The following is a 27,279-nucleotide window of genomic DNA, read 5'->3' as shown; positions in this document are numbered from 1 at the left end:
ATGGCCATCTCTCAAGGGTGCTTTGTGATTTAGTCTTTAGGTGGAGATTTGAGTCATTCTTGACAAAAATCTGGTCCTCACAAACACTGAATCAGAATTAACACCATAAATCTGTACTAAATGGCAAATTAATCTCTGACTTGAACCTAGTGCAAAAACTTAGCACATTCTTATCCTTAGTTATCTTGTGACACTAATGTGAGTAAAATGAGTGTAGGAATAGTGAGTGCATCAGGGATGGGGAAAGACGTAGCCCTCCTGAAGTTTTTGGACGGCAACTCCTATCAGCCCCAGGCAACAGCATCAGCACTGAGAGCTGAGCTGTGGTTCAGTAGCATCTTGGGAGGGCCATGTGTTCCTCAACTGTGACCTAAATTTACTGTAAGCTGGTACTGGGCTATCAGTGTTGGAGTGCTGAAGGAGGGCCACAGGGTAAGAAACCAAGACGAGGGAGCAAGGCCTTTACAGAAGGTAACATTCTTGAATGGGAATGACGTGGAAGTCGCAACTAATGGGACATAAGGCAGGTGGACCATATTTCCTTGAGACAAAAATGGGACACTGGGATGGCAAAATACAGGACAGGGTTTTGTAATATTCTGTATTCATGACAAAGTAAACCAATACTTAAAACAATAACAAAAGTTTTATTACGTTAACATATTGAGCTAACAATTATTCTTCACTGACAGAACTCATACAAAATTTTAGGCAGACGTAGAGGGAGACTGGATTTCAGCACCATCGTGCCATGAATGTTTCTCTGATAAAGTAATCTTAGCAAATTTTCTATTCAATTCCATGACAATTTTTTTACCACAATTTCAAACAGGAATCTTCAAAGCATTTTTCCAATGTAACAGCTCATTTTTCTTGAAAACAGGGCAAATTTGATATTTATATTAAAAAGACAGGGCAATCTGAAAATATGAAAAAGAAAGGTTCAGTCCCATTTAAAATGATACGTATGATCAGCCTAGCATAAAGTCTATCGGGTTCAAGGGAGCTCATAGCAGAGTGCATATGCCCTTGCGCTTGACCTCCGTAGTAGAAAGCAGCAGCCCTATGTTGCGGTCAGCATATGGCGGGTAGCGCACTGAGTTGATTGTTTCCAGGCCCATGCTGCGCAAGAGGGAGGCACGGTGGTGAGTGAATGTGTCAAAGCTGAACTTGCCATGGTATTTGCCAATGCCACTGCATCCTACAACATAAGAAGAAGAAAGCATCCAGGTTAAAACCTGCTCATGGGCAGAACTTTTCAGTTCACTACACAGCTTGGGTAGTTCTTTGTTCTGTTCTTTCTCATGCGAATAAGGTTTCGGGTGTGTTTGTACAGAGTTCCTTCTCCACAACCATTGATATTGACTGTGCAGACTGGTGGCTCATGTGCCTGGGCATTTTGCTTTCCTGTTGGCACAGTGAAATTGACTGGGACACAATCATAGGAGATGGAAGTTAAAAATAAATAGTCCAATCCTCACCTACTAGGGAGTAGGCCTACTGTATAAACTAGGCACTACTCTGATTAAATGCATTGGACTATGCTGGACATCTGACATCTACTGATTAAGGGTGTCGAAGGAATACTGGGGGCGGATGAGAAGAGATTACATTCTGGCACACCAGAATGAGATAATCAATTTGATAGCAGCTACCAAACCCACAGCAAAAAGTCACGTTATTTAAATGCAGGTTGCAAAGAAGAAGTCCCAAGTCAGGAGTGGGCATTGTGAATTATTATTATTATTATTATTATACTTTATTTATATAGCGCTGTAGATTTACACAGCGCTGTACATACAGACAATAAAATCAATAAAAGTGAAACCTACCAGTGGTGTACAATCTACAAAAGACATATAAAACAATAGATAGTAATACAAGATAGAATTAGATGAAATAAGGAGGCAACAGATTGAGAACATCAGAGCTCAAATAAAATAAAATATTAGGTAACAATCGGATAAATAGTCACACAATGCCTGGGAACAGTTTCCTGAACAATATAGTCTTCAGCTCAGTTTTGAAACTGGTTAAAGAAGTGATGACCCGTGCTCGTGGGGGAAGGAGGTTCCAGGAGTGAGGGCCAGCAAGTGAAAAGGGACCCAATTTGGGGTTTTGGCCTGTCATGTAAACAGGACGCAACAAGCCAGGATGAGGGGCGGGGGATTTGGGGCTATTTGTCCCTGTCAGGAAATCTACTCGTAAGTAAACCTAATAGCCTGCAGCTTGATATGGCACAATGGGTTGCTATTAATCTCTTTGTTGTATTTTGTGCCCATGATCTGCAAATGTGGGCAAGGATAGTATGGAAACCTACAAGGTCTTCCTCTTTATCCCAAAAACAAATCTAGGAAATAGAAAGCTCATCTACTCTCATGTGTTACCAGACTGGAATGCAAAAGAAGGAATTAGAAATAGCTGTAGTCATACCGATGCCACCAAAAGGTAAGGAGATCAACGTTGTTTGCATCAAGATATCATTGCCGCAAAAGCCACCACTGCTGGTGCAAGCCAATACTTGATTCACAATCTATAGAGATCGAAAAGAAATAAGTGTTTCCAGTTTGGTTTTTTATTAAAGAAAAAGGACGCAGTATAGTTATTTCTAGACCCAACAAATTCTGTTCTGCAGAAACCAGTGTTTTAACAACAACAACAGCGACACATTCAGTGGGAGAAAGAATGGTGGAGCCTATTCACTTTGTCTTGTCCCTCCAACCTTATAGTTAAGTGGATAAATTATTCAAAACCATTTGAAGCAAGACTGAATTTTCTATTGTTTTATGTAAGAATGGTAAGAACTAGGATTTTTGGCTACCATGAAAAGGAACGTTGGTTCTTACCTGTTATACTTCCATTTCTGGCAGAGAAATCCAATTCTAGAATTGGATTGCTCCTCCCATGTGCTCCTAGAGGCAGGGACATAATAAGCATAACAAAATACCTCCCTGCCCCCCATTGGGAGGGGCAACCCCTCAAAGGTCAGTTGTTAGCCAGCCTAGAGATAGCAAACTCTGGCCAGAGGTAGGTCTTTGTCCTTTTAGTCTCTCTCTTTTATTCTTTTCATTCTTTTTGTCATTTTTGTTTTTTTGGTAGCAGTGCGCTAGGAACCTGGTGCTGGAAACAAGGGATGTGGCAGAAATGGATGTATAACAGGTAAGAACCAATGTTCCTTTTCCCAGTGGAGAAGGTGAGATCCTCCTGAGAACTGGGATTTGCCAAAGCCCTCTTTATAATCTGGGAGGGATTGCTGCGAAGCAGATGGGGAAGTCGGTAGCATGTGCTGGAGTACTCTCTTTTTAAAGGTGCTTCAGCCACCTGGAAATGCTCAAGCTTGTAGTGCCTGACAAAGGTTGATGGGGACTTCAAGGTGGCAGTTCTACAGATTTCAAGCAAGGGTGTGCAGGTACACCAGGCCACAGAAGTGGCTGCGCTCCTGGTTGAGTATGCGATCACCCCATTTGGGGGGAGCAAATCCAGGGCCCTGTAGCAGGCCACAATGCACACTCTGATCCACCTGGCCAGGGTGGATGGGGACACCTTCTTCCCCTTCTTAACTTGGCTGAAGGAGACGAAGAGGGCCTTTGAGATCCTAAATGGTCTCGTCCTCTTGCAGTAAATTTTGATTGCCCTGCGGACATCAAGGGTGTGCCAGATCCTTTCTAGTTCTGCTGTTGAATTTGGACAGAAAGACAGCAAAATTATGTCTTGCAATGTGTGAAAGGGAAAATTGATCTTGGGAATGAAAGTGGGATCCGTGCACAGTAACACCAAATCTGGTCTGAAGTCAAATAGGTCCTCGCACACCGACAGAGCGCTCAACCTGGAAATTCTGTGGGCTGAGGTGATGGCGGTCAGGAAGAGCACTTTCCAGGAGAGGTGCTTCAGTGATGCCTCCCAAAGCGGCTCGAAGGGATGGATGGTCAGTGCCTTGAGTACCATGTGTAGGTCCTATGAAGGGAACCTGTGTCTGGTTGGTGGAGTGAGATTAGTGATCTCCTTGAGGAGTCGTCTCATGTGCGGGTTGGCCAAGATCCTGGCTGTTTCCTTGTGGAACAGGAAGGATGTTAGCATGTTGGGTTGGAGACCCTGGCTGATGCCGTCCTGTAGGAACTGCAGGAGGGTTAATGCCAAGAAGTGGAGATAGTGGGTGTGCTTGCATGGACACCATTTGTGAAATGCTCTGAAGGTACACTCGTAGATCCTCTGTGTGAAGGGACGTCTTGAGGCGAGGATGGAGTTTATCACCTCTGGTGAGTAGCCATATTGCTGGAGCATGAGCCATTCAGCCTCCAGGTGTGAAGTTGTAGCCAGGCTGGGTCGGGATTGAACACCTGACCCTGGGAAAGTAGGTCTGGACGGATTGTTATCTACGCGCGTGTCCTCTACGACTAGGCCTCAGCCCTGGATCACTCCCATTGTTAGATTTCTTCGGTCCTGCTCCCGAGCAGCCGAACATCTCTGGAGAAAGTCCAGGGAGTGGGCCGACTTTATCCACTATAAATTCATTCTTTTATCTTTTTCACACGCCCTGTCGATGGCAAAACAAGACTACTTTAAATCATTGATCTGCGTCAACGAGAGACGGCCACAGCATTTGTTCTCCTGTTTCAACACACTGTTAAAACCCTCTCCACCCTCCGTCTCTCCATTATTTTCTCCCTCCGATTTCACCAATTATTTCATTACAAAGATCACTACCATTCGTTCTGAGTTAACTCTTCTTGATTTGGCTCCCACCATTAGTCTCCTCGCCCCTCCTACTAATAAACTCTCTGTGTTTCCTCCTGTTTCTTTGGAAGAACTCTCTTTGCTGCTGAACTCATCCAAACCCACCACCTGTTTTCTTGATCCAATTCCTTCTCGTCTTCTAATCTCTATAGCCCCCTCTTTGTTACCCTCCCTCCTCTATATCTTTAATCTCTCTTTCTCCTCAGGTTCCTTCCCCTCAGTCTTCAAACATGCCTTAGTTTCCCCTATCCTGAAAAAAACCTCTCGACCCCTCTTCCTTGGCTAGCTATCCTCCAATCTCTCTTCTTCCTTTTCTTTCTAAGGTGTTGGAACGAGTTGTCTACTCACGCTGTCTTGAGTTTCTTGAAACCAACTCTATTCTGGATCCCTTCCAGTCTGGTTTTCATCCACGGCACTCCAGAGACAGCCCTCACTAAGATCTCGAATGATCTTTTGCGGGCCAAGGCAAATGGCCTTTACTCTATCCTCGTCCTTCTCGATCTGTCTGCGGCCTTCGACACCGTGGACCACTGTCTCCTTATTATTATTATTATTATTAACCTTTATTTATGAAGCGCTGTAAATTTACACAGTGCTGTACATACAATCTTTTTAGTTAGATGATTCCCTGCCCTCGGGCTTACTATCTAAAAAGACATGACACAGAAGGAGAAGAGAGTGGTGGAGGGAAAGGGTAAGACGTACTTTCTGACCTTGGTTTCTCGGGCCTTGTTCTCGATTGGTTCACATCTTACTTGTCAGATCTTTTTCAGTGGTCTCGGGTGGTCAGACTTCGTCTTCTGTCCCCTTATCTGTTGGAGTTCCTCAGGTCTCTGTTTTGGGTCCCCTTTTGTTCTCTTTATACACACTCTCCCTTGGCAAACTTATCAGTTCTTTTGGTTTCTCCTACCATCTGTACGCCGATGATACCCAGCTGTACCTTTCTACCCCTAATCTTTCACCCGAGCTAGAGCAGCAAGTGTCATCCTGTTTAACAGCTGTCTCCCACTGGATGCACCATCGACGTCTGAAGCTCAATATGTCCAAGACTGAGCTTCTTGTTTTCCCTCCTAAGCCCACCCTTCACTATTCCTTTTCTATTTCCGTCAATAACATCTCTATCCAGCCGGTCCAGGAAGCCCGTAGTGTTGGTTCCTTCGCTGACCCTTGCTGGTGGAGGAGGTGTTGGATCCCTTTTGGGGAAAGCCCACCTGTTGATTTTGCTGAGGCTTGAACCCTTCCCATCGCTGTCTAGGCTGTCTGGAATCTCTGGACTGGAAGGATCCAGTGGAACCTGTGGAGTAGGAAGATCTAGAGGAACGAAAGGACTGGCGCTTGGCCTTGTAGTGATTCTTATTCTCAAGTCTTCTTACTGGTTGGCAAGGCCTTCTTCTTGTCCTTGCCCTCTACCAATACCAGGTCCAGGGAGTCTCCAAATAATGAAGGCCAGGTTCTGCTTTGACTTTTTGTTGACATTCTAGTTCTTGAGCCACAGCTGTCGAAGAACCTCACTGTCGCTGCCTGGGCCCCAGCACAGTGTTGGGACCGCATCAAGGGTGCCACCTGCTGTGTAAGCCAAGGCCTTGGCCAGTTTGTTCACAGACTGGTGCAGCTTGGTGTACAAGGCCGGGGAGTTTTCCAGTAGGTCCCTAGATGGAGGGCCTAGCCATCATGGAGGAGGAGGCCGTCACCCTCATAGTGATAGATAAGGCCTTGTGGGCCTTCTTTCAAGGCTGATTCTGCTTACTGAGGGTGTGGGGCTTCCTTAGTAGCACAAAGGGGAAAACCCTTTTTCTGGATGAGCAACATTGCTTTCTGCTGTCCCCATATCCTGAGCCAGCTGCCCCTCCACCAAAGTTGGGGCAAGTGGCTGGGGTGAAGGCTCCGACGAAGGCTTTTCCATTGTAAGAAGTAAGGGAAATTATTTAAAAATAACAAATAGGACAAAGGTGAGATGTTCCTGAGAATCGAAGGTCCACATCCTACTAGGAGCGAGGCAGGAAAAGAACTGTCCTTTGAGGGGTTGCCCCTCCCATTGGGGGGCAGGGAGATCTTTTGTTATGCTTATTATGTCCCTGCCTCTAGGAGCATATGGGAAGAGCAACCCAATTCTCTCACCTTCTCTGCTGGGAAATAATCTTTCAAAAATATTTAATAAACAGAACTTTCAATGTAACAATATAAAGTACTGTGTGATCTAAGAACTGCATCTAGGAGGAGGTCCACCAACAGATACTTGGTATCTTTAATATCAAAACCCATTCAAAACATTAAATTTATATAGTCGGCTATCTGTATCCATGGATTCCACTCTCCACAGCTTGAAAATATATGTGTTTTAAATTCTAAAAAGCAAACCTTGATTTTGCCATGTTATATAAGGGACACCATTTTACCATGCATTCATGGATTTTGGTATGGGGGGAGGTGCTGAAACCAAAACCCCATACATACCAAAAGTCCACTGTAGAGGCATACCTCAGTGAACTAAGCCTCTAACAAAGAAGCTCCTTTTTACAAAATCTTTTTCTGTCCGCCCAGCCAGTTCTCTTTTCTTCCTTGTCCTCTATCTAGCTGGAAGTTTTCTGAAACAGCTTTTGAACTGGGAGAGTGGTGAAGGACTGGAGAAACACAAGTTGCTGGGTTGTAACAGCATGTCTGCAGTGAATAAAGTAATAAAACTTGAGCTGGTAAAGAGGTTACTTTTCAGCCCATATTGTGGAAGTTGTCTTTGTTTACAACAGGCTAAGTAACAGCTGCTCCCTCTATAATTTTTTTTATTGAGCATGAGTACATAGCAAAACAGAGAGAAATGGGGAAAAGTGAATTAGCCTGCCTCACCAATTAAAAAAGGCACAGAGCTTTACATTTGGCCACCAAAATGGAAATCATAACAAAAACAGGGTGGTGACTGGGGGGGGGGGATCTCTGGATGCATTTTTGAAGATTTCAAGCGGTCTGTAGAAGGCTCAAAATATCTCAAGGGCTATTACAGACAAAAGGGAGTGCGCCTATTCTCTGCTGCAGTAGGATCAGGTCTAATGGTTTTATGTTGCAGGAGAGTAGATTTCGATTGAATGTTAGAAAGAACTTCTTGACAAAATAGTTCAGCAATGGAACCAATTGCTTAGAGAGGTGGTGGGGTCTCTTTCTCTGGACATCTTCAAGGAAAGTCTGGACAGCTACTTGCTTGGGATGCTTTAGCTGGAGATCCTGCATTGATCAGGGGGCTGGACTCGCTGGCCCATAAGACCCCTTCCAACTTTAAGATACTATGCTTTTGTTTACTTATGCAAGGCTTATCTGATCTGATTGTTTCATTTCACATTTGCATACTGTTGATTTTAAGTAAAAACTTTGGCAAAACATGTTGAAATATTTTTTGTGGTGTAGGGATCAATCCCTATTCTTTCCATGTTATTTTTGCCTCTCTTGCCAATTTTCTGTTAAAGAAGTAATGCACAGGAACACATTTATTTCAATAACTGTGATAATGTTAGAGTGTTGGGATTAGGACACTTGGGTTCAAATCCCAGCTCCATCATAGAAACCTACTAAGTGACCTTGGGCAAGTCACACCCTCTAAGTTTCAGAGAAGGGCACCGGGAAACCTTCTCTGAACACATTCTGCCAAGTAGAATTGCTATGGCAATCATACCAGGCTCTGGCTTTCAAACCTCAAGAATATGAGAGTATATACTGAATATACTTTATGGATATGTTGGCTAACATTAAAAAAGCTATGGAAGATGTGTGTATAGCTGATGTTAAAACCAGTCATCTTCCAACATACAAAACATCTCATATTCATGGAATCTGGATTTTTAAAAAGAAAGTTACAGGCCTCTGAGAATTAGAAAAACCTGTCGGGAAACCAGTTGGGTCCTGCACTGGCGCCATCTGCTGGCCACCGATAGCTGATGAAGTAGGGACTTAAATTTGGGAAGCAACCCCATCATTTGTAAATATTGGAATTATGACCCTCATGTGGTTAGACTGCATGTCCCATCAGTTTTACCCAGCATAGCCAACGGTGAGAAATGCTGCAAGCTGCAATACAGTCATAAGATTTCCATTGCTGCTCTAAATGGAGAACACTCAGGCCAGAAGCTGCAAGTAATGCATTGCGGGGAATGACAACAATGTCCATGTGACTTTTGAGGCAACGTTCTTATTTAAAAGCAATGTAACGATTGATAAATGCCAGAATATTAAGAAGTATAATGGATCCTATATACTCATTACTCCTAAAATATTACTTGGAGTCATTTTGGTGGATCTTTGGCATTTTTGTATTCAAAGACATATGCAATGTCAGTAATAAACAACTAGAGTAATGGTGCTGAAACTTTTTTTACATGTGACCCTCTTTACATCTACATCTAGACATCATGCTCTCCTGCTTGACATAATATATGAATAAATAATTTGTTTATGTGCATATTTAGTGTTAACACATTTATGTATACTCATATTTTAATATCTTATAAGGAAATAGCTCTCCTCCTCCTTCTCTCTCTCAGGCAGAGACTCCAAGCACTCTTCATACTTTTCTCTTCCCTTCCAGGACCAAAAAGGTTTGGTGGGGAGAATGAGGAGGAAAAAGAGGAAGAGCAAGGGAGGGAGGGATCAGGGCCTCCAAGTCTCGAGGCCCCCTTAGTGGTCCCACCCCACAGTTTGAGAACCACTGAACTAGAGTTACTCTTACTAATCATGATGGGCTACATTTCAGAAATTATGACCAAGTGGTATCAAATTACCTTTTTAAAAATACACCAACTTGTTAAAATCCACACATTTTGTAAAGTAAGTTGTGATCCATAGAAGCTTATATGAAATAAAATGTGCAAATCTTTAAGATTCCACCAGACTTTTTGTCATTTTTTTCCTGCAACAGACTGACATGACTACCTCCCTAGACACTGCTTTTTAAGCAGTAGTGGAGAGAATTTATACTAGATAGGCTACAGCTATAAATAATAATTGGTAGCTGGTTGTGATCTGTATTCTAATATATCAAAGCTTTTCTGCTTTGTGGCATGGCCTCCTTGGGAAAGGTTCATGCTGAGTTTCCAGGACACAGTAAGCTATAAGCTTAAACACATACCTTGGAGTCAGAAGAGAAAGCATAGGCAGCTAATGGGCGTTCCCTGCAGTTGATGAACCGGATGGCTTCATCCAAGTCAGCCACAGTAAAGATGGGCAAGATAGGCCCAAAAATCTCCTCCTGCATGACTGGTTCTGACTCCTTCACATCAACCAACACTGTCGGGGCTGTAAGCAGGCAAATAGATCACATCAAGACATGTTATGGTATCTGTGACATACTGCTCCCCTATCTCCAGGACCTTAGCACTCCCCCCTGGCTGCACCTCCACATGATTCACAAGTCCACAAATGCTTTCTGCTCTGTCTAAACCAAGGTCAGGAACAAATTAAGGCTTCAAAATATTGTTGAACTCCACAACTGATGATCTTCCCCAGTGGCTATTGGGAGTTTCAGTCTTATGATACTTAGAAGGCTCCATGTTCTTCACCAAACCCTACATAGAAAGCTACCTATGCTCACCAATGTAACGATCACCTTCATCTGTCTCGCCACCTATGGCCACCCGGCCACACTTCAGCAAAGCTTGGACATGCTGGAATTGCTTGTCATTGACTAGGCGGCCAAAGTCTGGTGATTCACGGGGGTTGCAGCCATAGAAGTGACCGATGGCCTGGCGCAGGCAAGGCATCAGCTTCTCCCATGTTTCAGTGGTACAGATCACGTAGTCGGGTGCAGTGCATGTCTGGCCAGCGTTGTAGAACTTTCCCCACACTATCCGATTGGCTGCATTCTGGAAATTGCAGGATTTATCCACATAGCAGGGATTTTTGCCCCCCAGCTCTAGAGTCAGTGGTGTCAGGTGTTGGGCCGCTGCAGTCATAACAATCTGTCCCACACGGGGGCTCCCTGCAGAGGGATGGCAAGATTTAGGGAAGTCAGAGATCTACAGAGGTGGCTTCACCCAGAATGTTGATCCTAGATTTTGCATGTAAGATATCCAAATACTATGCTTATAAAAGAATTAGGGCACAGTCTACCAGTGCCAACTTAACTCTGACAGGTTATCAAAAATTTATTCAAATGTCCTGCTAACTATCAATTAAAATATGTACTGCAAAACATTTCTGCACTGTGTTCGCATACATGTTTTGCCAAATTTGTGCAACATATTTATGTGTGTATACACACACACACACAAAGTCTGCCCAAGCAGAGTGGTACTGCTAATTATTAGTATCAATCCAAAATTATGGAATGGCCTGCCAGAAGAGATCCGACATATCACCAATCCTGACAGCTTCAAAAAAAGCCGTCAAGACAGATCTCTTCCTGCAGGCCTTCCCTGATTGATCAACCCAGCTCCATGGATATGGATTGGCCAATGTCTGCCCCAAGATGTCTCGCCCCAGTTGTGACTGTTTTAATTTGATTTTAACTGTTTTATTATTTTTTTCTTTTTGTAATTATGTGGATTAGATTAAGGATGGGGGAATAAGGGGATTTATGTATTGATTTATGTATGTATTTATGTATTTTATTTATGCATCTTATGTTGTAACCCACCTCGATCTTTTCGGAGAGGCGGGATATAAATTAAACTTATTATTATTATTCCCTGAAGGCACCAGATCTGCTCTGATTGGGGAAGCTAAGCAGTATCACACCTGGTTAGTACTTGGATAGGGAACCACCAAGCAATACCAGTTGATGTAGGTATTCAGAGGAAGGCAACAGCAAATCACTTCTAAGTAGCCCTTGCCAAAGAAACCCTATGAAATTAATGGGATCACCATAGGGTAACATCTACACAAACACTAATATTAAGCACTAGTAATTGTTTTGTACTAAGTATTGACAATACAACTCTGCTCAAGCAAATTTAATGCATATTTTTAGAATCTTTACATGTACAGAAATTTTGGTGCATAGTTTTGAATAAGAGCAAATCAAAATGATGCTTCATTTGATCCAAAGACAAACCTCTTAGCTGACATAGTTGCTTCAGGTATGTTTAAATTATTTCCTGACAGAACAATTTTTGCTGGAAAATACTAGAAATCTGGGGGGGGGGGGGGGGGGGTAGGCACGGCTCTGGCCTGTTGCATTACTAAACAAGAGGCCTACCGTTCAAGAAACTATAAAGGAAAACATAGCATTAGATAGATTAACAAGGCACAATGGAGCTGCTACACACGCAAATGTGGTCAATGTTTGCAATTGTCAGCAGGCAGTATGGTATAAGAAGGGCTTGGATTAAGCTATTCTTAAGCATTGGATGATCAGGAATAAATCATTCTCCATTAACCTTAATATCCTATCCGTGAACTTTAAATGATCAATTACACCACAGGGTTGTGGACAGAAATACAATGTTCAGAACACTTTATTTTATGAAGAGGAAACAACTACAGATTTAAAAGATGAGGTCACCTGTAAAGAAAATGTAATCAAACTTGTTCTCCAGTAATTTCGTTGTCTCTTTCACCCCACCTGTCACCACAGCAAAGGCTTCCTGGAAGAAAAGAAAAGGGGAGAAGGTTCCTTTCCCTACAGATAAAGCAAACCTATGTGATAGGTACTCAAACCCTTAATGGTATGCTTGAATTCTTAAGAGGAAAGAGCACAATGTTTGTTTTTCATCTAAAGAAGGGGTAGGAATTGAGCAACTTTCCAGATGTTGCTAAACTGCAACTCCCACCAGCTCTAAGCATACAGCCAATATGCAAAGGGATCTTATAGCACCTTTAAGACTAATGGAAAAAAAGAAGTTGGTAGCATGAGCTTTCATAGACTTGAGTCTACTTCCTCAGATGCATTGGGTGGAGTAGAGGGAACAGGGACAGACCTACGTAAGCAAATTTTGTATGAAAATGGCAATAGAAATGCAAAACTTTGTGGGTATGGAGATGAGGTGACAAGTTCAGTTTTAATGATGATCACTGAGGGAAAAAGGCAAGAGGAAGAATGTTGCTTAAAGCCAAGGTGAGTAGATAATCATATGAATTAGAATGTAATGTGGGTGTCAGAAAGAGATGTGATGAAGTGGACAAGAGAGCCCTCATGTGGCTAGGGAGGGGGTATTAACTAGTCTTATAAGTATGTAATGTGCCAGGAAACCAGATAGCCAGTAGTAAGGAATGCTGAGAGTTGGAGTTCGATTTCACAAAGCCTTCGACTTCACACTGAGAGTTGGAGTTCAACACTATTTGGAAGGCTGCTCAGTTACCATCCCTGATGTAAATAAAATGTTTTCCTCTGTGTGCAGTTCATTAACCGTATCACTAATTCTTCTATGGCTTTACAGCAAGGATGTGAGGCAGGATTGAGTAGGCTGGTAGGAATATTACAAAACTAGATTTGAGATCACTGTGGCTTAGAAACCCTACTTCATCCCCAACATTGCTCAAAGATGGTTAAAGCAGGCCAGAAGATAACAATTCTGCAACAACTCTGTACTGTATATGTGGTTTTCTTGATAGGGGCCCATGCAATTGTTCCAAGCTCTGGCGGGATGGGACTGAAGGCAAGTGAAGTGTCTGGATGAAAATAATAAGGCAAGTTTAGGCCTTATAAACTCACTGGGTCAAGATAACAAGGCAAAGCTTCAGCAAGGAGCCTTTCAATACAGCTGCTTATCTCAGAAGGTTTCAGAACCACACAATTCCCTAGAGGAAAAGAAGGACACATTACTATGATGGGAAAAGATACAAACCCACCCCATCCCTGGAATCAACCAATCAACTAGCTCGCAATTATGAAGAGGACTACAATCCAAGGGAAACGACCGTGGGATTCAGCTGAGCAGCACTAAATGGAATCCCTCAAAACAGCTTCTCGCTCACCAGCTGCAATAGCCCCCACCAGAGGCACCAAGGCAAGCTGAAGGGGATAATTAAAAGGGGCAATGATGAGCACCACACCAAAGGGGTCCTTGCGGATGAAGGCACTGTCAAGCTTGGTGGCCTATAAGGAAGAGAGCAGGAAAAGTCCATGAAGTAAGTGGAACGGAGTAAAAACACAGCAGGGTGTAGCAACAAAAACTCTCCTTTGGCTTGAGAGTAAGGGTCCACTAGTAGCTAGTTTTCAAATTAGTCTTTGATCATGATAACATAAAGACTACCCTGTTTTACCCTCTCTTTTGGCTATTTTGATGATGCAGACATATATTTTAATCATCCCACAAACAAATGCACAGCCTTCTCTCACTCACTTTTGATTTTGTAGTTGGGGAACTTATTGTTTCACAGCAGATGAGATCATGACTTTGGAGCCTGCTGTGCAATTGGTTAAACAATATGGGATCCAGCCTAATTACACAGGTGAAAATTTAGGCTATTGTAAAACAGTACAGGATTTTGGCTCCTCCTTATTTCAGAAGAACAACAAAACCTCTGGTGAATTTCCATTTTGGACCCTGGAAGTTTTACATTCCCATTCCAAATACAGAAAACCAACAACAAATATGGTGTTGTTGTGTGCTGGCCCTATGGTGGACCTATCACAGGGTTTTGGAGTCTGAGAGTCTGGGCCTTCCCTAAGGTCATCCAGTAGGTTTCCATGGCCAACTGGGGATATGAACTGGTCTCCAAAACCACAGTCCAATACTCAAACCACTATGCCATGTTGACTCACTAGCTATACTGTAACATATAGTCCCGTACAGACAGGCCAAAATAAAGCTGCTTCGGGTCACTTTGGAAGTATGCAGTTTAAATGACACACACATCTTAAGAGGCCAGAAGCTATGTCAAAGCTGCGCTCCAGTCCTTATGAATGGAGTGAGGTTTTGGCACGACTTCTGGCCTCTTAGGATGCATGCATTATTTAAACAGCATACCTCCAAAGTGACCCAAAGCAGCTTTATTTTGGCTTGTCTGTATGGGCCCATATGATAATTGCCTAAAACCGAGACCTTCCAGATATACTTGGACTACAGATCCTAGTATCCTTCAACATGGATGCTATGTTGGATATGGCTCATGGAAGTCGGAGTCGCAGCACAGCTGAAGGATTACTGATTGCCCACCCCATTCTAAGACAAAACAGCTTGAGTGGATTTAAATTGAGCTACAGACATGTTTTAACTAACCCAGCTGAAATCTAAGTTGATAAATAAAAAGTTAAGTCATCACTAGGGATCAACTGCTGGAGACCACAGTTTGAGATACACTTTGGAATCTTTACAAATACACAGATCAAGCCCTCCTGATGTTGTTGGAATAGAACTCCCAGAAGCCCCAGCAAGTGGAGGCAATGATGAGGAACACTTTGAATTGCAGTTCCACAACATCAACAGAACCAGATAATTCCCACCCCAGAATAAAGCCAACACAGTGTCTTAAGATTCACATCCATACATTACAATTGGCCCTCCGTATCCACAGATTCTGTATCCATGAATTCCACCAACCACAGTTCAAAAATATTCACCCACACACAAAAAAAAAAAAATATCCAGAAAGCAATCCTTGACTTTTATATAAAGGACACCATTCTTTTTATTATGCCATTTTATACAATGGGACTTGAGCACCCACAGATTTTGGTATCCACGGAGGTGAGTGGGTCCTGGAACCAAACAACAGCAGATCCCAAGGCCCACTGCATAACAACAACAACAACATTATTGTTATAAATTATTATTATTATTATTATTATTATTATTATTTCTTACTCACCTCTCCCTATGGATTGAGGCACAAAACAACAATTAACAGACACAGCACATTAAAACACATCAGTTAACATACACAACAATTTAAAAGGACAAATAAGATATACTTATTAAAACAATCCACATTGTGTGTGTGTATATATATAATCTTTGGCTTTAAAAGGACAAAGATATGAGATCCATCCTGCCCCAATTAATGAGATAGCATAGTTCCTGTAAACCTTTCTTCCAACAAACATGCAAAGTCACATTTTCTCCTCACCCAAATTCATCTCCTTACTAGATTTTTGGTCACATATTCATCTTTCATCCACTGGTCCAGGTTGTTAAGGGCATAATTCACCTCGTTCTTCGTAAAGGAAACTTCTGAGAGCTCGGCTTCAAAAGCAGGCTGTGGGGAGGGCAGGGCAGGGGGGAAAAAGAAAAAGTTCATTCATAAGGTCCACCTCAGGGTCAGGAAACAAAGCATGCAGCAACTGATCTGGTGCCTCTGACTTGGAGAAGAGGTATAGTCTCATTAGAACCTTTGGTTGGACAGTCACACCTACTTTGTGCAAATCTTCATGTAGGGCATGGAAGAGATTACTCTTCTTCTCATCCAAGAAGCGGCCCAATGCCTCCAGCTGCTCTTTCCGATACTCTATAGAGCGTGTCCTTCCTGACTGCCATGTGGCACGTAAGCTGTTCACCAGGCCTGCGAAGGGGTTCATGCTGAGGAGAAAAACAAGGCTCACAGAATCAAAAGGCTGCAAAGGAAAATTCCTACATACACACACACACGTCAACTATGGATGGAGCCCTGGTGGCGCATGGAGCCCTGGTGGCGCAGTGGTTAAATGCCTGTACTGCAGCCATTCACTCAAAACCACAAGGTTGCGAGTTCAAGACCAGCAAAAGGGCCCAAGCTCAACTCAGGCTTGCATCCTTCCAAGGTCGCTAAAATGAGTACCCAGACTGTTGGGGGCAAATTAGCTTACGTGCTAATTAGCTTACTTGCTGTTCACCGCTATGATCTTTGGAATAGCGGTATATAAATAAAACAAATTATTATTATTATTATATGAATCCCATACCCTACAACTATATTGTTGTTGCTGTTGCTGCTGCTAACTATTTATTTATTTATATGCCGCCTTTTCCCCACCCCTGGGATTCAAGGTGGCTTACAAAAGTTAAATGCATATAAAAGTTCGCAACAGGCAAAAGTTAAAATATAATTAAATTCTCAATAAGATTAAAAACAATTTAAAAGTATAAACATTTAAAAAGAAAATAGATATTTGGTCAGTGTTGATTGATTTACATCAGCACCAACTCATTTGCGATCAGACCTCCTACTCATCAAGCTATCTGTTGGAAAGATACTTTGATCCCAAGTTCATCAACCAGCAAATCTGAGTAATGTGTTTAGGACTTTGTTACTGCTATTACCCCATGAAAGGAAGCTATTATACAAGTTTACATTTAGTCTTCCAATGCTATTTGTTATTTATGTATTAATTGTTTGTTTTGTATTGTTATAAACCAAATAAAAACACTTAATATATAGAAAACAGATATAGAAAAACACAGTCCATAACAAAAGTCCCTTCAATAGATTATTAAAGGATAGCATCTTTGCCTTTCTGTTCCTTGAATCCATGTTAGGGCGTGTCAACTGCACAACAGCTTCTCAGTCCACCAACGTAGCAGGAAAAATGGACACACAACACTTTTGTACCTCAAAAAGGGTAAATGCAGCATTTTCCTACCACACCAATTCTTTTGCCAATATCTTTCTTCTGCAAAGAAGTGTGACATCATGTTGGGCCTGAGCCAGGAACAGCAAAATACAGCTCTTTCATTAGCCTTGATCGGAATACCACATCCCTGAAGGCAACTCCCCCACCTGTCACCACCAGAAACCATTCAGGCTGCACCATCCCTGTCTGAAAAGCCCTCTGCACCCTGAAGGTTCCTCCTGTAAGGTTTCTCCTCAACTGCTGTCACCAGCAGTCCTTTCAGGGAACTACTGCAAAGGAGGTGAGGTGCCAAGCAGGGTCATTCCCAAAGCCCTGCTGAAACAGTGTCGTTGCCTTCCCCAACTCTTTTTTCCTTTTGTATAATGACTTTTTAGATTCTGTATTTTTCTCTTTCCAATCTTCCTTTGTAGGCTCTTTTGTCCAAGGACTGCTCTTCTATGACCCAAGATGTAATGTCCAGGAATACTGAAACTGGTTTTTAGGTACCCAACTCCACATTTGTGTTGTGGGAGATAGGTACAAGACCTTGCCACAACCCCAAATGCCAACTCTACCCACACATCTACTTGGGAAATGTCATTACACGACCTACCGTATATACTGGACTATAAGTTTACCTCATATGTAAGCTGAGGGCAAATATTGGGGCCGAAATTATGGATTTTGGTATGAATCATGGATAAGTCAAGTGTAAAAGTTAGGCACAAGTAATGAAGGATATAAAGGACAAAGTAAAGGAAAACAATGCCAAAGAACTTACAAAATTCCAGCAGGCATAACTATCTGTGCACATACTAAAGGCTGGATGGCTGAGAGAGTAGAAGTGGGTCAGTGCTTCCAGGGCAAATGAAACCCTTGCCTTTCACCACATATATGCGTTAAAATACAGTACTTACACTGCCCCATGGACAAGTCGACTCAGGTTTTCGGGGTCAATTTTTTAATCTAAATTTCTAGACTTATACATGAGTATATACAGTAATTACATCACTCACAATATTAGAAGTACTTTTCCTTGTTCATCAGACTTAGACCCGAGCATTGCAGCAGAAGCAGTAAGAGAGGTATCCAGCAACTCCGCTTATGTTGTTAAACTGGATCAATTCGAGTCGGTAAGTACTGATGACGTGGACAAGATCCTTGGTTGTGTGAGAAAAACTATTTTTATGCTGTTGTATTTTAATTGTAGGTTAGAGATTGTGTTATTATTTTACTATGTTTTATTCTTGATTGTAACGCGCCCCGATCCTCCGGGGAGAGGCGGGCCCTAAATAAATATTACTATTATTATTATTATTATTATTATTATCATCGTCATCGTCATCCTTCTAATGTGATATATGTTATCCTCTGTCAGCAATCACTGGGCAAACAGGCCAGCAATAGCATTTACATTTCTATACTGCTTCATAGTGAACTCAGCACTCTCTAAGTGGTTTACAATCTGTAAGCCAAATACCCCCAACAAGCTGGGTACTCATTTTACTGACCTACAAAAGGATGGAAGGCTGAGTTCACTTGGAGCCCCTGGGATCATACTCACAACGTTGTGGCTGCAGTACTGGCATTTAACCACTGCACCACCAGGGCTCCACACCAGAAGATAAATGGATATAAATCAGACATTAGGAATGAGAATACACAAAAACCAGTTGCAGAACACTTCAGTCTTCTTGCACATTCCATCTCAGACCTCAGAACAGTAGTCCTTGAACAAACAACAAAACTTCAAATGGAGATTGGAAAGAGAACTATGTAGCAGAACCGGAATATATCTGCAAATTCCAGTCCACCAGCAATGGGTTAAACAGAATCAATGGTTGCCTGGAACCCTACACATAACACTAGCAAACACCCCTTATCAGGGCCTCCATTGCCCATTTTATCACATCTCCTTTCTGTTTGCCAGTCAGCATCATATTACAGTACATTCCAATAATTCCCTCCACTATTCATATGGTTATTTACCTACTTTGGCTTTAGGCTATAGCTTTCTTGCCACCTTTGTTCCCCATGAACAGCATTAAAACTGAACTTGTCACCTCAAAACTGTATCAACAAGTTTTGCATTTCACACATACAACCTGTTTATTCATGAGTATAAATGTCTGTCCCTAGGAACTTCACTCCATGCATCTTCAGAGATGCCAGCCACAGATGCTGGCGAAACATCAGGAAGAAACTTTTCTGGAACATGGCCACATAGCCTGAAAAACCCACAAAAAACTATGGATGCCGGCCATGAAAGCCTTCGACTTTACATCTTGTAGCACCTTTGGGACTAACTGAAAGGAAAAAGTTGGCAGCATGAGTTGTCATAGACTAAAGTCTACTTCCTTTGGGGTTATGCTTATCTAGAGCTGGAGGATCTAAAGATGGTAGTGCACATGCTGGTAACCTCAAGGCTGACTTCTGCAATGTGCTGTACATTGGGCTACCTCTGTACCAAGTTTGGAAATTTCAGTTAGTTCAAAACACGGAAGCCAGACTGGTTACTAACACAGCCGGGAGTGAACACATTACAGCAATATTCACTCCACTGGCTGCCAATTAGCTTCCAGGCAAGGTACAAAGTGTTGGTTATTACCTTTAAAGCTCTACATGGCTTGGGTCCAGGTTACCTACAGGATGGCATCCTGCTGTATAAATCCACTCTGTACACTCAGGTCCCCTGGCAAACATTTATTCCAGGCAGCCAGGACTAGGTTGAAAACTGTCAGACAAATCACTTTTTTTCCAACTGCCCTAAACTGTGGAATGACCCGCAGGAAGAGATTTGACAGCTGAATACTCTGTCCAAATTTGAAGCAGTATTAAAACCAGTCTCTCCCAGTAGACTTATCCCAATTATTTTAAAATTTTAAACAATTAATTTTAAATATGAGTTGTTTTAATACATGTCTTGTTTGTGCTTTTAAATTGATGTGTGTGTTTTAACTGATGTTGCATTTTTTAAGTGATGTTGTGAATTTGTTGGTCTATTGTTGTTTCCTACCTCGATCCATGGGGAGAGGAGGATAAGAAATTTTTATTTATTTATTACCCACCTCTCCCCAGGATAGTCCAGTCACCCTGGATAAAAAAAAACTTATTTACAGTTAGCCCTCCACATTTGGGGCTTTGACTTTTGTAGATTTGATTATTTGCCATTTTGGCTAATATGTTTTCTCTAGGAATCTCTAGGTCCTCCAGCACAATTCTGACGGAAGCTGACAATAGAGTTGTGCTAGAAATTTCTAGAGAAAACACTTCTCTAGACATTTGTAGGTCCTCCAGCATGATTCCATGATCAACTTCTGGCAGATGTTGACCACAGAGTTGCACTGGAGGACCTGGAGATTCCTAAAGAGGTGTTCTCTTAGGTAAAAAGAATAGTGTTTTTTTATTTGTGGTTTTTCCACAGTCACCGGGGTCCTTCACCCCTAACCCCAGCTAATGTGGAGGGGCCACTGTATTTTTTCCCCACCTCTCCCCATGGTCACCCAGATAAAAACTTGTATTTGATGTCACATCATGTAATGTGTTTACATGAGGGCTCTCGAGATACATTGTTGGATTGCAACCCACATCGCCCCCATTCTTGGCTCTTAATGCCTTGAAGTGGACTACAATTCCCAGCCCAAGATGATGCCAGCCACAGATGCTGGCAAAACATCAGGAACAAACTCTTATAGAATATGGCCAGATAACGCAAAAACCTACAAAAAACTAAAAACAAATTTCCATATAAAATGTTTAAATATGACAATATATAGAAGTAATGTAAAATGCTTGTAGACAGATCATAGTAACTGGATAATAGTGATAAGCAGCAAAATGTTGCAAGAGGTGCTGTGATATAAAGAAGGTCAATCAACAAGAACAATGTTTTTTTAAATTGTTAAATCAAATGAGGAGGTGGCAATAGATTGATATTAAAGAGTTAATATAGGAACAAGGAGAAGTGATTAAGAAGGCAAGAATGCAATATTTTTGGGTATGATATATGGTTGTGCAATCAATGTAATCAATGTAATATGTACTAACGTTTTACTTGCCTCTAGATTTCATGTTATGTATATGAGATGTATGCATTATATAATATATGAGGTGAATTATACTTGTATTTTAAAACCATAGTAATGGTGGAAAAACCGGAAGTCAGAAAGAGAGAGAGTAAGGAAGAAGAAATGAAGTAAGGTTAAAGAAAGACAACTCTCTTTTATATAACAGACAGTATTTGTGTTAGAATGAAGTCTCATTTATATTGTCAAAAAATTAAATAAAAATATCAATTAGAAATGTTTAAATATGAATTTACATGAATGTGCGAACGAAAATATGTACACTAAATAAACAAAATATTATTATTCTTATACTATGTTAAGCGGGGGTAGCAATGACTCTGGAAATGGAAACTGACTTGGCCATGAAAACCCACTGGATGACTTTGGACCTCTCAGCCTCAGAGGATGACAATGGCAAAACCCCTCTGAATAAAACAGGCCAAGAAAACCCTATGGAGTTTATCACACTGGAGCTAATTTTGGCATTAAAGAGAGATTAAAGTGCATTTAAAGCATCCCGCAAATAAAGCAAAAATGGCAAGTAATTGCTTGAATGATTATCACATGTAATTGCGCAAATAAACTGACGTCGGAAATGCATTGTCGCTGAAATCCCAAAAGTAAAAAGATGTAAGTTAATTCTTCTTTGTGACCATTTTAATTGTGCAAGGTCATGTGAAATCATTTCACATAATTATGCGATTTTTCCAGGATATTCATGGAATAATTTCTGATCTCCTTTGTGTGATAAACTCCTACAATACATTCACCTTGTGTGTGTGTGTGCGTGTTGTGTATACCTTAAAGCCGTTTTTGACTCAGGGCAACCCTAAGGTGAACTCATGATGAGGTTTTCTTGGCAAGATGTGACTATTTGTCCTTGTCTTCCCCCTGAGGCTGTAAGAGTGTGACTCACACAAGGTCACCCAGTGGGTTCCACCTTAGTCGGGAACGACTTGAAGGCACACCACAACCACTATCGGTTTCCTTAAGTGCCAGAGTGAGCATCATCCTCATCCATAACCTCAGGCGGCAAAATATTACACTATTTGGCAGACTGTATCTCCTTGTATGAACAGACCCGGACTCTGAGATCCTCTGGACCTTCTCTCTTTCCTAACACCATCATAGGAACGGTTGGTGGGGAGAGGGCCTTCTCAGCGGCTGCCCCTAGGGAGGCCAGGATGGCTCCTTCCTTGATGGCCTTCCGCCAGCAGGTGAAGACCTACCATATATACTTGACTATAAATCAACCTCATGTATAAGTTGAAAGCAGGTTTTAGGGCCAAAATTATGGCTTTTGATATGGCCCATAGATAAGTCGAGAGTAAAACTTAGGGGTGTGTAACAAAGGATGCAAGGGATGAAGCAAAGGAAAAGAGTGCCAGAAAACTCGCGTACCATAGGTTCACCATCACTGACCTAGAGATTCCTAGAGGCCTCCTCTCAGGTCAAAACATGGCATTTTTGTTATTAGCAGTTTTTCCATATTCACGGGGGTCTTGTGCCCCTAACCCTAGCAAATAGGGAGGGACAAGCGTATATAGTTTGTGTTTTATTCTTTTAATAACTATCTGTTTTAATATTGTAATAATTTAATTTCCTGTTTTTAATTGTATTCTTTGTTTTTCTGGGAAAAGAGCGGGATACAAATAATAATAATAATAATAATAATAATAATAATAATTTGGGCCTCTCCTGCCTTGGCAGCAGCTGTAAACCAGAAAGAAAGCCCTGGAGAGGTGCAGCTGCCCTTCCTCTCCCGCATTTCATGGCTAACCCCTGCAAGGAGGACAAGTGCCCCTCAGAATGGAGGGCCTTCAAGGAAAAGTTCATTGCAATACCCAACGAAAGCTTTGGAGAAAACATTCCTAGGAATGCAAACCCATGCTTCTTACAGGAGTCCTGCTCCAAAGGGAGGGCGTTTTGGGACTCCTCCTGGACAGAAGGAGGCTGAAATGGAGGACTCTGCCCTGGAAAAGGAGGACATCCGGCCACCCTGCTGCACTTGGGCAGAGCACAGCCACAACCGACCCACCTACCTGAGTCTCTCAACTTCCTAAAGCCGCCTCCTCCTCCTCCTCCTTTCCCTTCCCTCTTCTGCAGAAAGATATGTCGCTGCTGGCGCCCTTCCCTAGGGCTCTTCTGGGGCCAGGACCCGCCTCTGCCGCCGCTGATTGGTCAATTTTGCAGACAAGGCAGGATTAGAACTCTGGACCCGGGAGCAAAGAATCAAAAAGCGGGGGAAGGTTCCGCAGATGATTCAGGTCGCCCTCCTCCTCCTCTCTGCAGGCCGCCCAGAGTGTCCTCCATTTATTCTGCCCTGTTCCCCAATGCCCTCCCTTTCTGGACCATGGCTAAGAAGCATGGAGTTACATTTCCTGGAGTGTTTTTAGGCTTGTCTTTAGTCATGTCCTCCATTATATGGGGGACATTATATAAGTGGCTAAATAATAATAATAATAATAATAATAAATTTGTTTATTTATTTATATTTTACCGCCTCTCCCAGATGGATCGAGGTGCGGTTCCAATCTAAAAATTACATACAAACACTTCAATAAAATACAATAACAGTGATAACTCCATTAAAAATTAACACATTATCACATGACAGTGGCAATAAAATTATACAATGATCAAAGAGTGGAGCGATGTCTCTTAGACAAGATCAGGTCGGGGGGGACCAAAGGTCCTCCTTTTCCAGGGTATGTCCTCCGCCCCAACTTTGGAGCATAGCTATGTAGCATAGATATATGTTTACATGAGTGTCTTTAGCTTTTATTTGCTCATGTCCCACATCATATAGGACATTATATAGGTTTTGTTGGGGGTATGCAGACAGTGTAGTCAAGCGTACACCAGATGTTTAATCTTTGTTCCAATATATACAAAGATCATAGAATCGTACAGTTGGAAGATACTGCAAGGGCCATCCAGTCCAACCCCCTGCCGTGCAGGAAATCCAATCAAAGCATCCCCAATAGATGGCCATCCAGCCTCTGTTTAAACACCTCCAGGGAAGGAGACTCCACTACACTCCAAGGAAGGAGTGTGCTCCACTATCGAACAGCCCTTACTGTCAGGAAATTCCTCCTAATGTTGAGGTGCAATCTCTTTTCCTGCAGCTTGCATCCATTGCTCCAGGTCCTGTTCTCTGGAGCAGCAGAAAACAAGCTTGCTCCCTCCTCAATATGACATCCCTTCAAGTATTTAAAAAGGGCCATCATATCACCTCTTAACCTTCTCTTCTCCAGGCTAAACATCCCCAGCTCCTTAAGTCCTTCCTCATAGGGCATGGTTTCCAGACCTTTCACCATTTTAGTCACCCTCCTTTGGACACACTCCAGTTTCTCAATGTCCTTTTTCAGTTGTGTTGCCCAGAACTGGACACAGTATTCCAGGTGGGGCCTGACCAGAGCAGAATAGAGTGGCACTATTACTTCCCTGGATCTAGACACTGATGCAGCCCAAAATTGCATTGGCCTTTTTAGCTGCTGCATCACAGTGTTGACTCATGTTCAACTTGTGGTCTACTTGGACTCCTAGGTCCCTTTCGCACTTAGGAGTTTATGGAGATCCTATGTGCTTCCATCCCAAAAATAATCAAAGTGCTGGCATCCCACAAAAGCAAGCCCATTTGCTATTGGTTATCACACACAGAGCACAACAAGGGGTTAAAAGCACATTAAAGTGGGTCCAATGCGGATTTGGCTATCAAAAGGAGACAAACAAATCCCCATTGCCAACATAGAAATACCTTTTCTGAGCATGCTCAAAACTGTCATTTCCACAATTGCCCTCCCCACATGCTCCAGGGAGGGGAGGGGAAGGGATAGGGCAGGGAATCCTCTTTGCCCAGAAGCCCCAAAAGGTGTTTCCCTTTGCAAGCTCCAAAACCAGGCACACACACAGAGAGAAAGGAGGCAGCCGGGTCCATTTCTCCCTCCTCTCCAGGAGGACATCCAGAATGCCCTCTCTCTGCCTTCTCCCAGCAGCTGATTCCTTAATTAGAGGAGGAAAAGCAGCCGGGGAACCTAAAGTGGGGAGTGTGTGTGTATTCCTTTAAGACATGAGAGGACTCTCCCTCTTTGGCACAGCAAGGCATCCTGGGAAATGAAGTCATCTGAGGCTTGCTTTCCACACAGCTGATTTGACGCAAAGGGAGTCAATCCACAAGCAAAAAGAAAGCGTGAATCCAGTAATTTTGCAAATTTGCTCATTTCTTGATTCCCCTCCCATTCTCCCTGGATTCCCTCCGGATTGGGTGCAGCGTCATGTGATAAGCGACTGCAAAGTTGTCTTTAAACTCTGCATTGGGGCCACTTTAACCCTCCAGTTTCTCTCGTGTGATAACCCTCTAAGGGGGCTCATGGTGGTGGGAGCTGATACTCAGTTCTGCCCCTGCTTCTAGTAACAAGCGAAGGGTCACTAAGTAGTGAGGAGGGTGGTTGGAGAGGGCTGGAATGATCCACCTAGCAGAAAGGAAATGGCGGATGTGGCTGGGCAGGTGGTCCGAGTTCAAGGGACTGCTTCTTCTCCCTTCAGAGGGATACAGCCTCTGGGGCGGGGAGAAGGGGCGCCTGTCTTTTCTGTGGGGGAAGGCGGTGTGAAGGGAGCGGGAAGCCGGGAAGGGAGGGCCGGAGGCGGCGGCGGAGGAAGAGGGTAAAGCCATCTAGTCCAAAACCCTTCTGGGCTGCCATGGGGCTGAGAGAGTGAGACTGGCCCATGGGTGGCCAGAGTATGTGACCCCTCCTCCTCCTCCTTATCCATCTGCAGTTCCTGGAGAAAGGCTTTGGGCAGGTCATGGGCCAGAGGTAGGGCCAGGCGGGGGATGATGCGGGTTGCAGGGGATTCTGGCTACACCTTGCCACTTTCCCCCATAAACATTCTCAGCATCCCTCATTTCAGGGTGTATGAGGCCTGTGAGAATGGTGAGGGATGATGAGGGTTGCAATCCAAGGGATTCTGGTTACAGAGTAAGCCACTATCCCCCATCATCTTGCCACCTTCCCCCATAAACATTCCCAGCACCCCTCCTGGCTCTGAGGGTGGTGGTGGTGCTGCTGCTGGGGATGATGGGACTTGCAGTGCAACCGGGTCTGGGTACAGATGATGAAGCCCTCTCCCAAGTTTGGGGCCTGTCACATGGAGATGCCTCTAATCTCCTTCTCCAGCCTGAAAAATGTTGGGTTGCATGTAGGGACGATGGGATCTCCAATCCAAACAGTGGGAAAAGAAGGCCGCAGACGGTTCTGGGCACAGAGGAAGCGAATCTCCAGTGCACCTTTGCCTCCCTGATGCTTTGAGTTATATGTCCAAGGGATGATGGGATTTACAATCCAACCCCAGAGGATTCTGGGTATTGCTATTTCCCCCCATTTCTCTGTTTCCTGCAGGGAGGTCCTGGCCTGGGCAATGGCTCTTGGTGGCCTGTCCTGATGGCCTTCAGTGGCCTCCCGGCCCTGGCCCAGTTCCTAACCCTCTCTTTCTTCCCAGAATTCCCTCCGCACCTCCTCCTCCACCAAGAAGAGGAAGGATGCAGGAAAGGTATGGGCCGGAGGGAGTGGCATCTATCCTGTGAGGGTGACCCCATGGATGACCCCTGAGGATGACTTCTCCCTCTCTCTGGCCTCCTTCCCAGCCATGAGAGCCCTCTGGGGCAAAGGCAGGCCCTGGCAGCAGCAGCAGCAGCAGCAGCAGGAGATGGAGGATCTCCAGAAAGAGAAGCAGGCTCCTTGGCGTCTCAGACAGCTCTGCCTCTTGGTCCTCTTCATCGTCGCTTTGCAGGAGGGATGGTTGGGGTCCCCTGATCCTCAGCTTCTCTGTGCTGTCGATTGCGGCCGCCCCCCTCCTGGGTGGTGTAACCGTGTGCTGGTGGGGCCTGTGCAGCAGGAGAAGGTTTCTTTGACCCTGGCCTGTCTAGCTGAGGCTTTTTCTGGGGGGTACGTTGGGGTGGAAGGTTGCCCAAGGAGCTTGTGGCTGAGTGGGGGGGAGAGAAGCCCCCTCGGTACTGCAAAGAGCGGGTTCCCC

At 43.4% G+C, this 27,279-nt stretch overlaps 1 protein-coding gene across 4 annotated transcripts; it reads right to left on the bottom strand.

Moving 5' to 3' along the window:
- Positions 1 to 624: 624 nt before the first annotated feature.
- Positions 625 to 25,028, bottom strand: LOC149314116 (aldehyde dehydrogenase family 3 member B1-like). 4 transcript variants are annotated; one of them, XM_089520556.1, is made up of 10 exons: positions 25,007 to 25,028; positions 16,007 to 16,169; positions 15,739 to 15,849; positions 13,627 to 13,747; positions 13,364 to 13,449; positions 12,215 to 12,296; positions 10,304 to 10,690; positions 9,842 to 10,008; positions 2,434 to 2,533; positions 625 to 1,201 (listed from the first exon to the last, which is right to left on the bottom strand). In XM_089520556.1, exons 2-10 carry the CDS (start codon positions 16,166 to 16,168, stop codon positions 1,008 to 1,010), a joined length of 1,410 nt encoding a protein of 469 aa, XP_089376682.1. In that variant the 5' UTR covers position 16,169; positions 25,007 to 25,028; the 3' UTR covers positions 625 to 1,007. The 4 variants fall into 4 exon arrangements, with proteins under 4 accessions (XP_089376682.1, XP_089376681.1, XP_089376680.1 ...); XM_089520555.1 differs by lacking the exon at positions 25,007 to 25,028 and adding an exon at positions 23,289 to 23,393; XM_089520554.1 differs by lacking the exon at positions 25,007 to 25,028 and adding an exon at positions 18,196 to 18,457.
- Positions 25,029 to 27,279: the final 2,251 nt, after the last annotated feature.

The sequence above is a fragment of the Sceloporus occidentalis genome, unplaced genomic scaffold, assembly GCF_023333645.1.
Source record: "Sceloporus occidentalis isolate IW3139 unplaced genomic scaffold, rSceOcc1.0.p SCAF_4, whole genome shotgun sequence".
In the NCBI taxonomy this organism is placed as follows: Eukaryota; Metazoa; Chordata; class Lepidosauria; order Squamata; family Phrynosomatidae; genus Sceloporus; species Sceloporus occidentalis.
The sequence above is the reverse complement of the archived record's forward strand: the minus strand, read 5'-3'. Positions and strand labels throughout refer to the sequence as shown.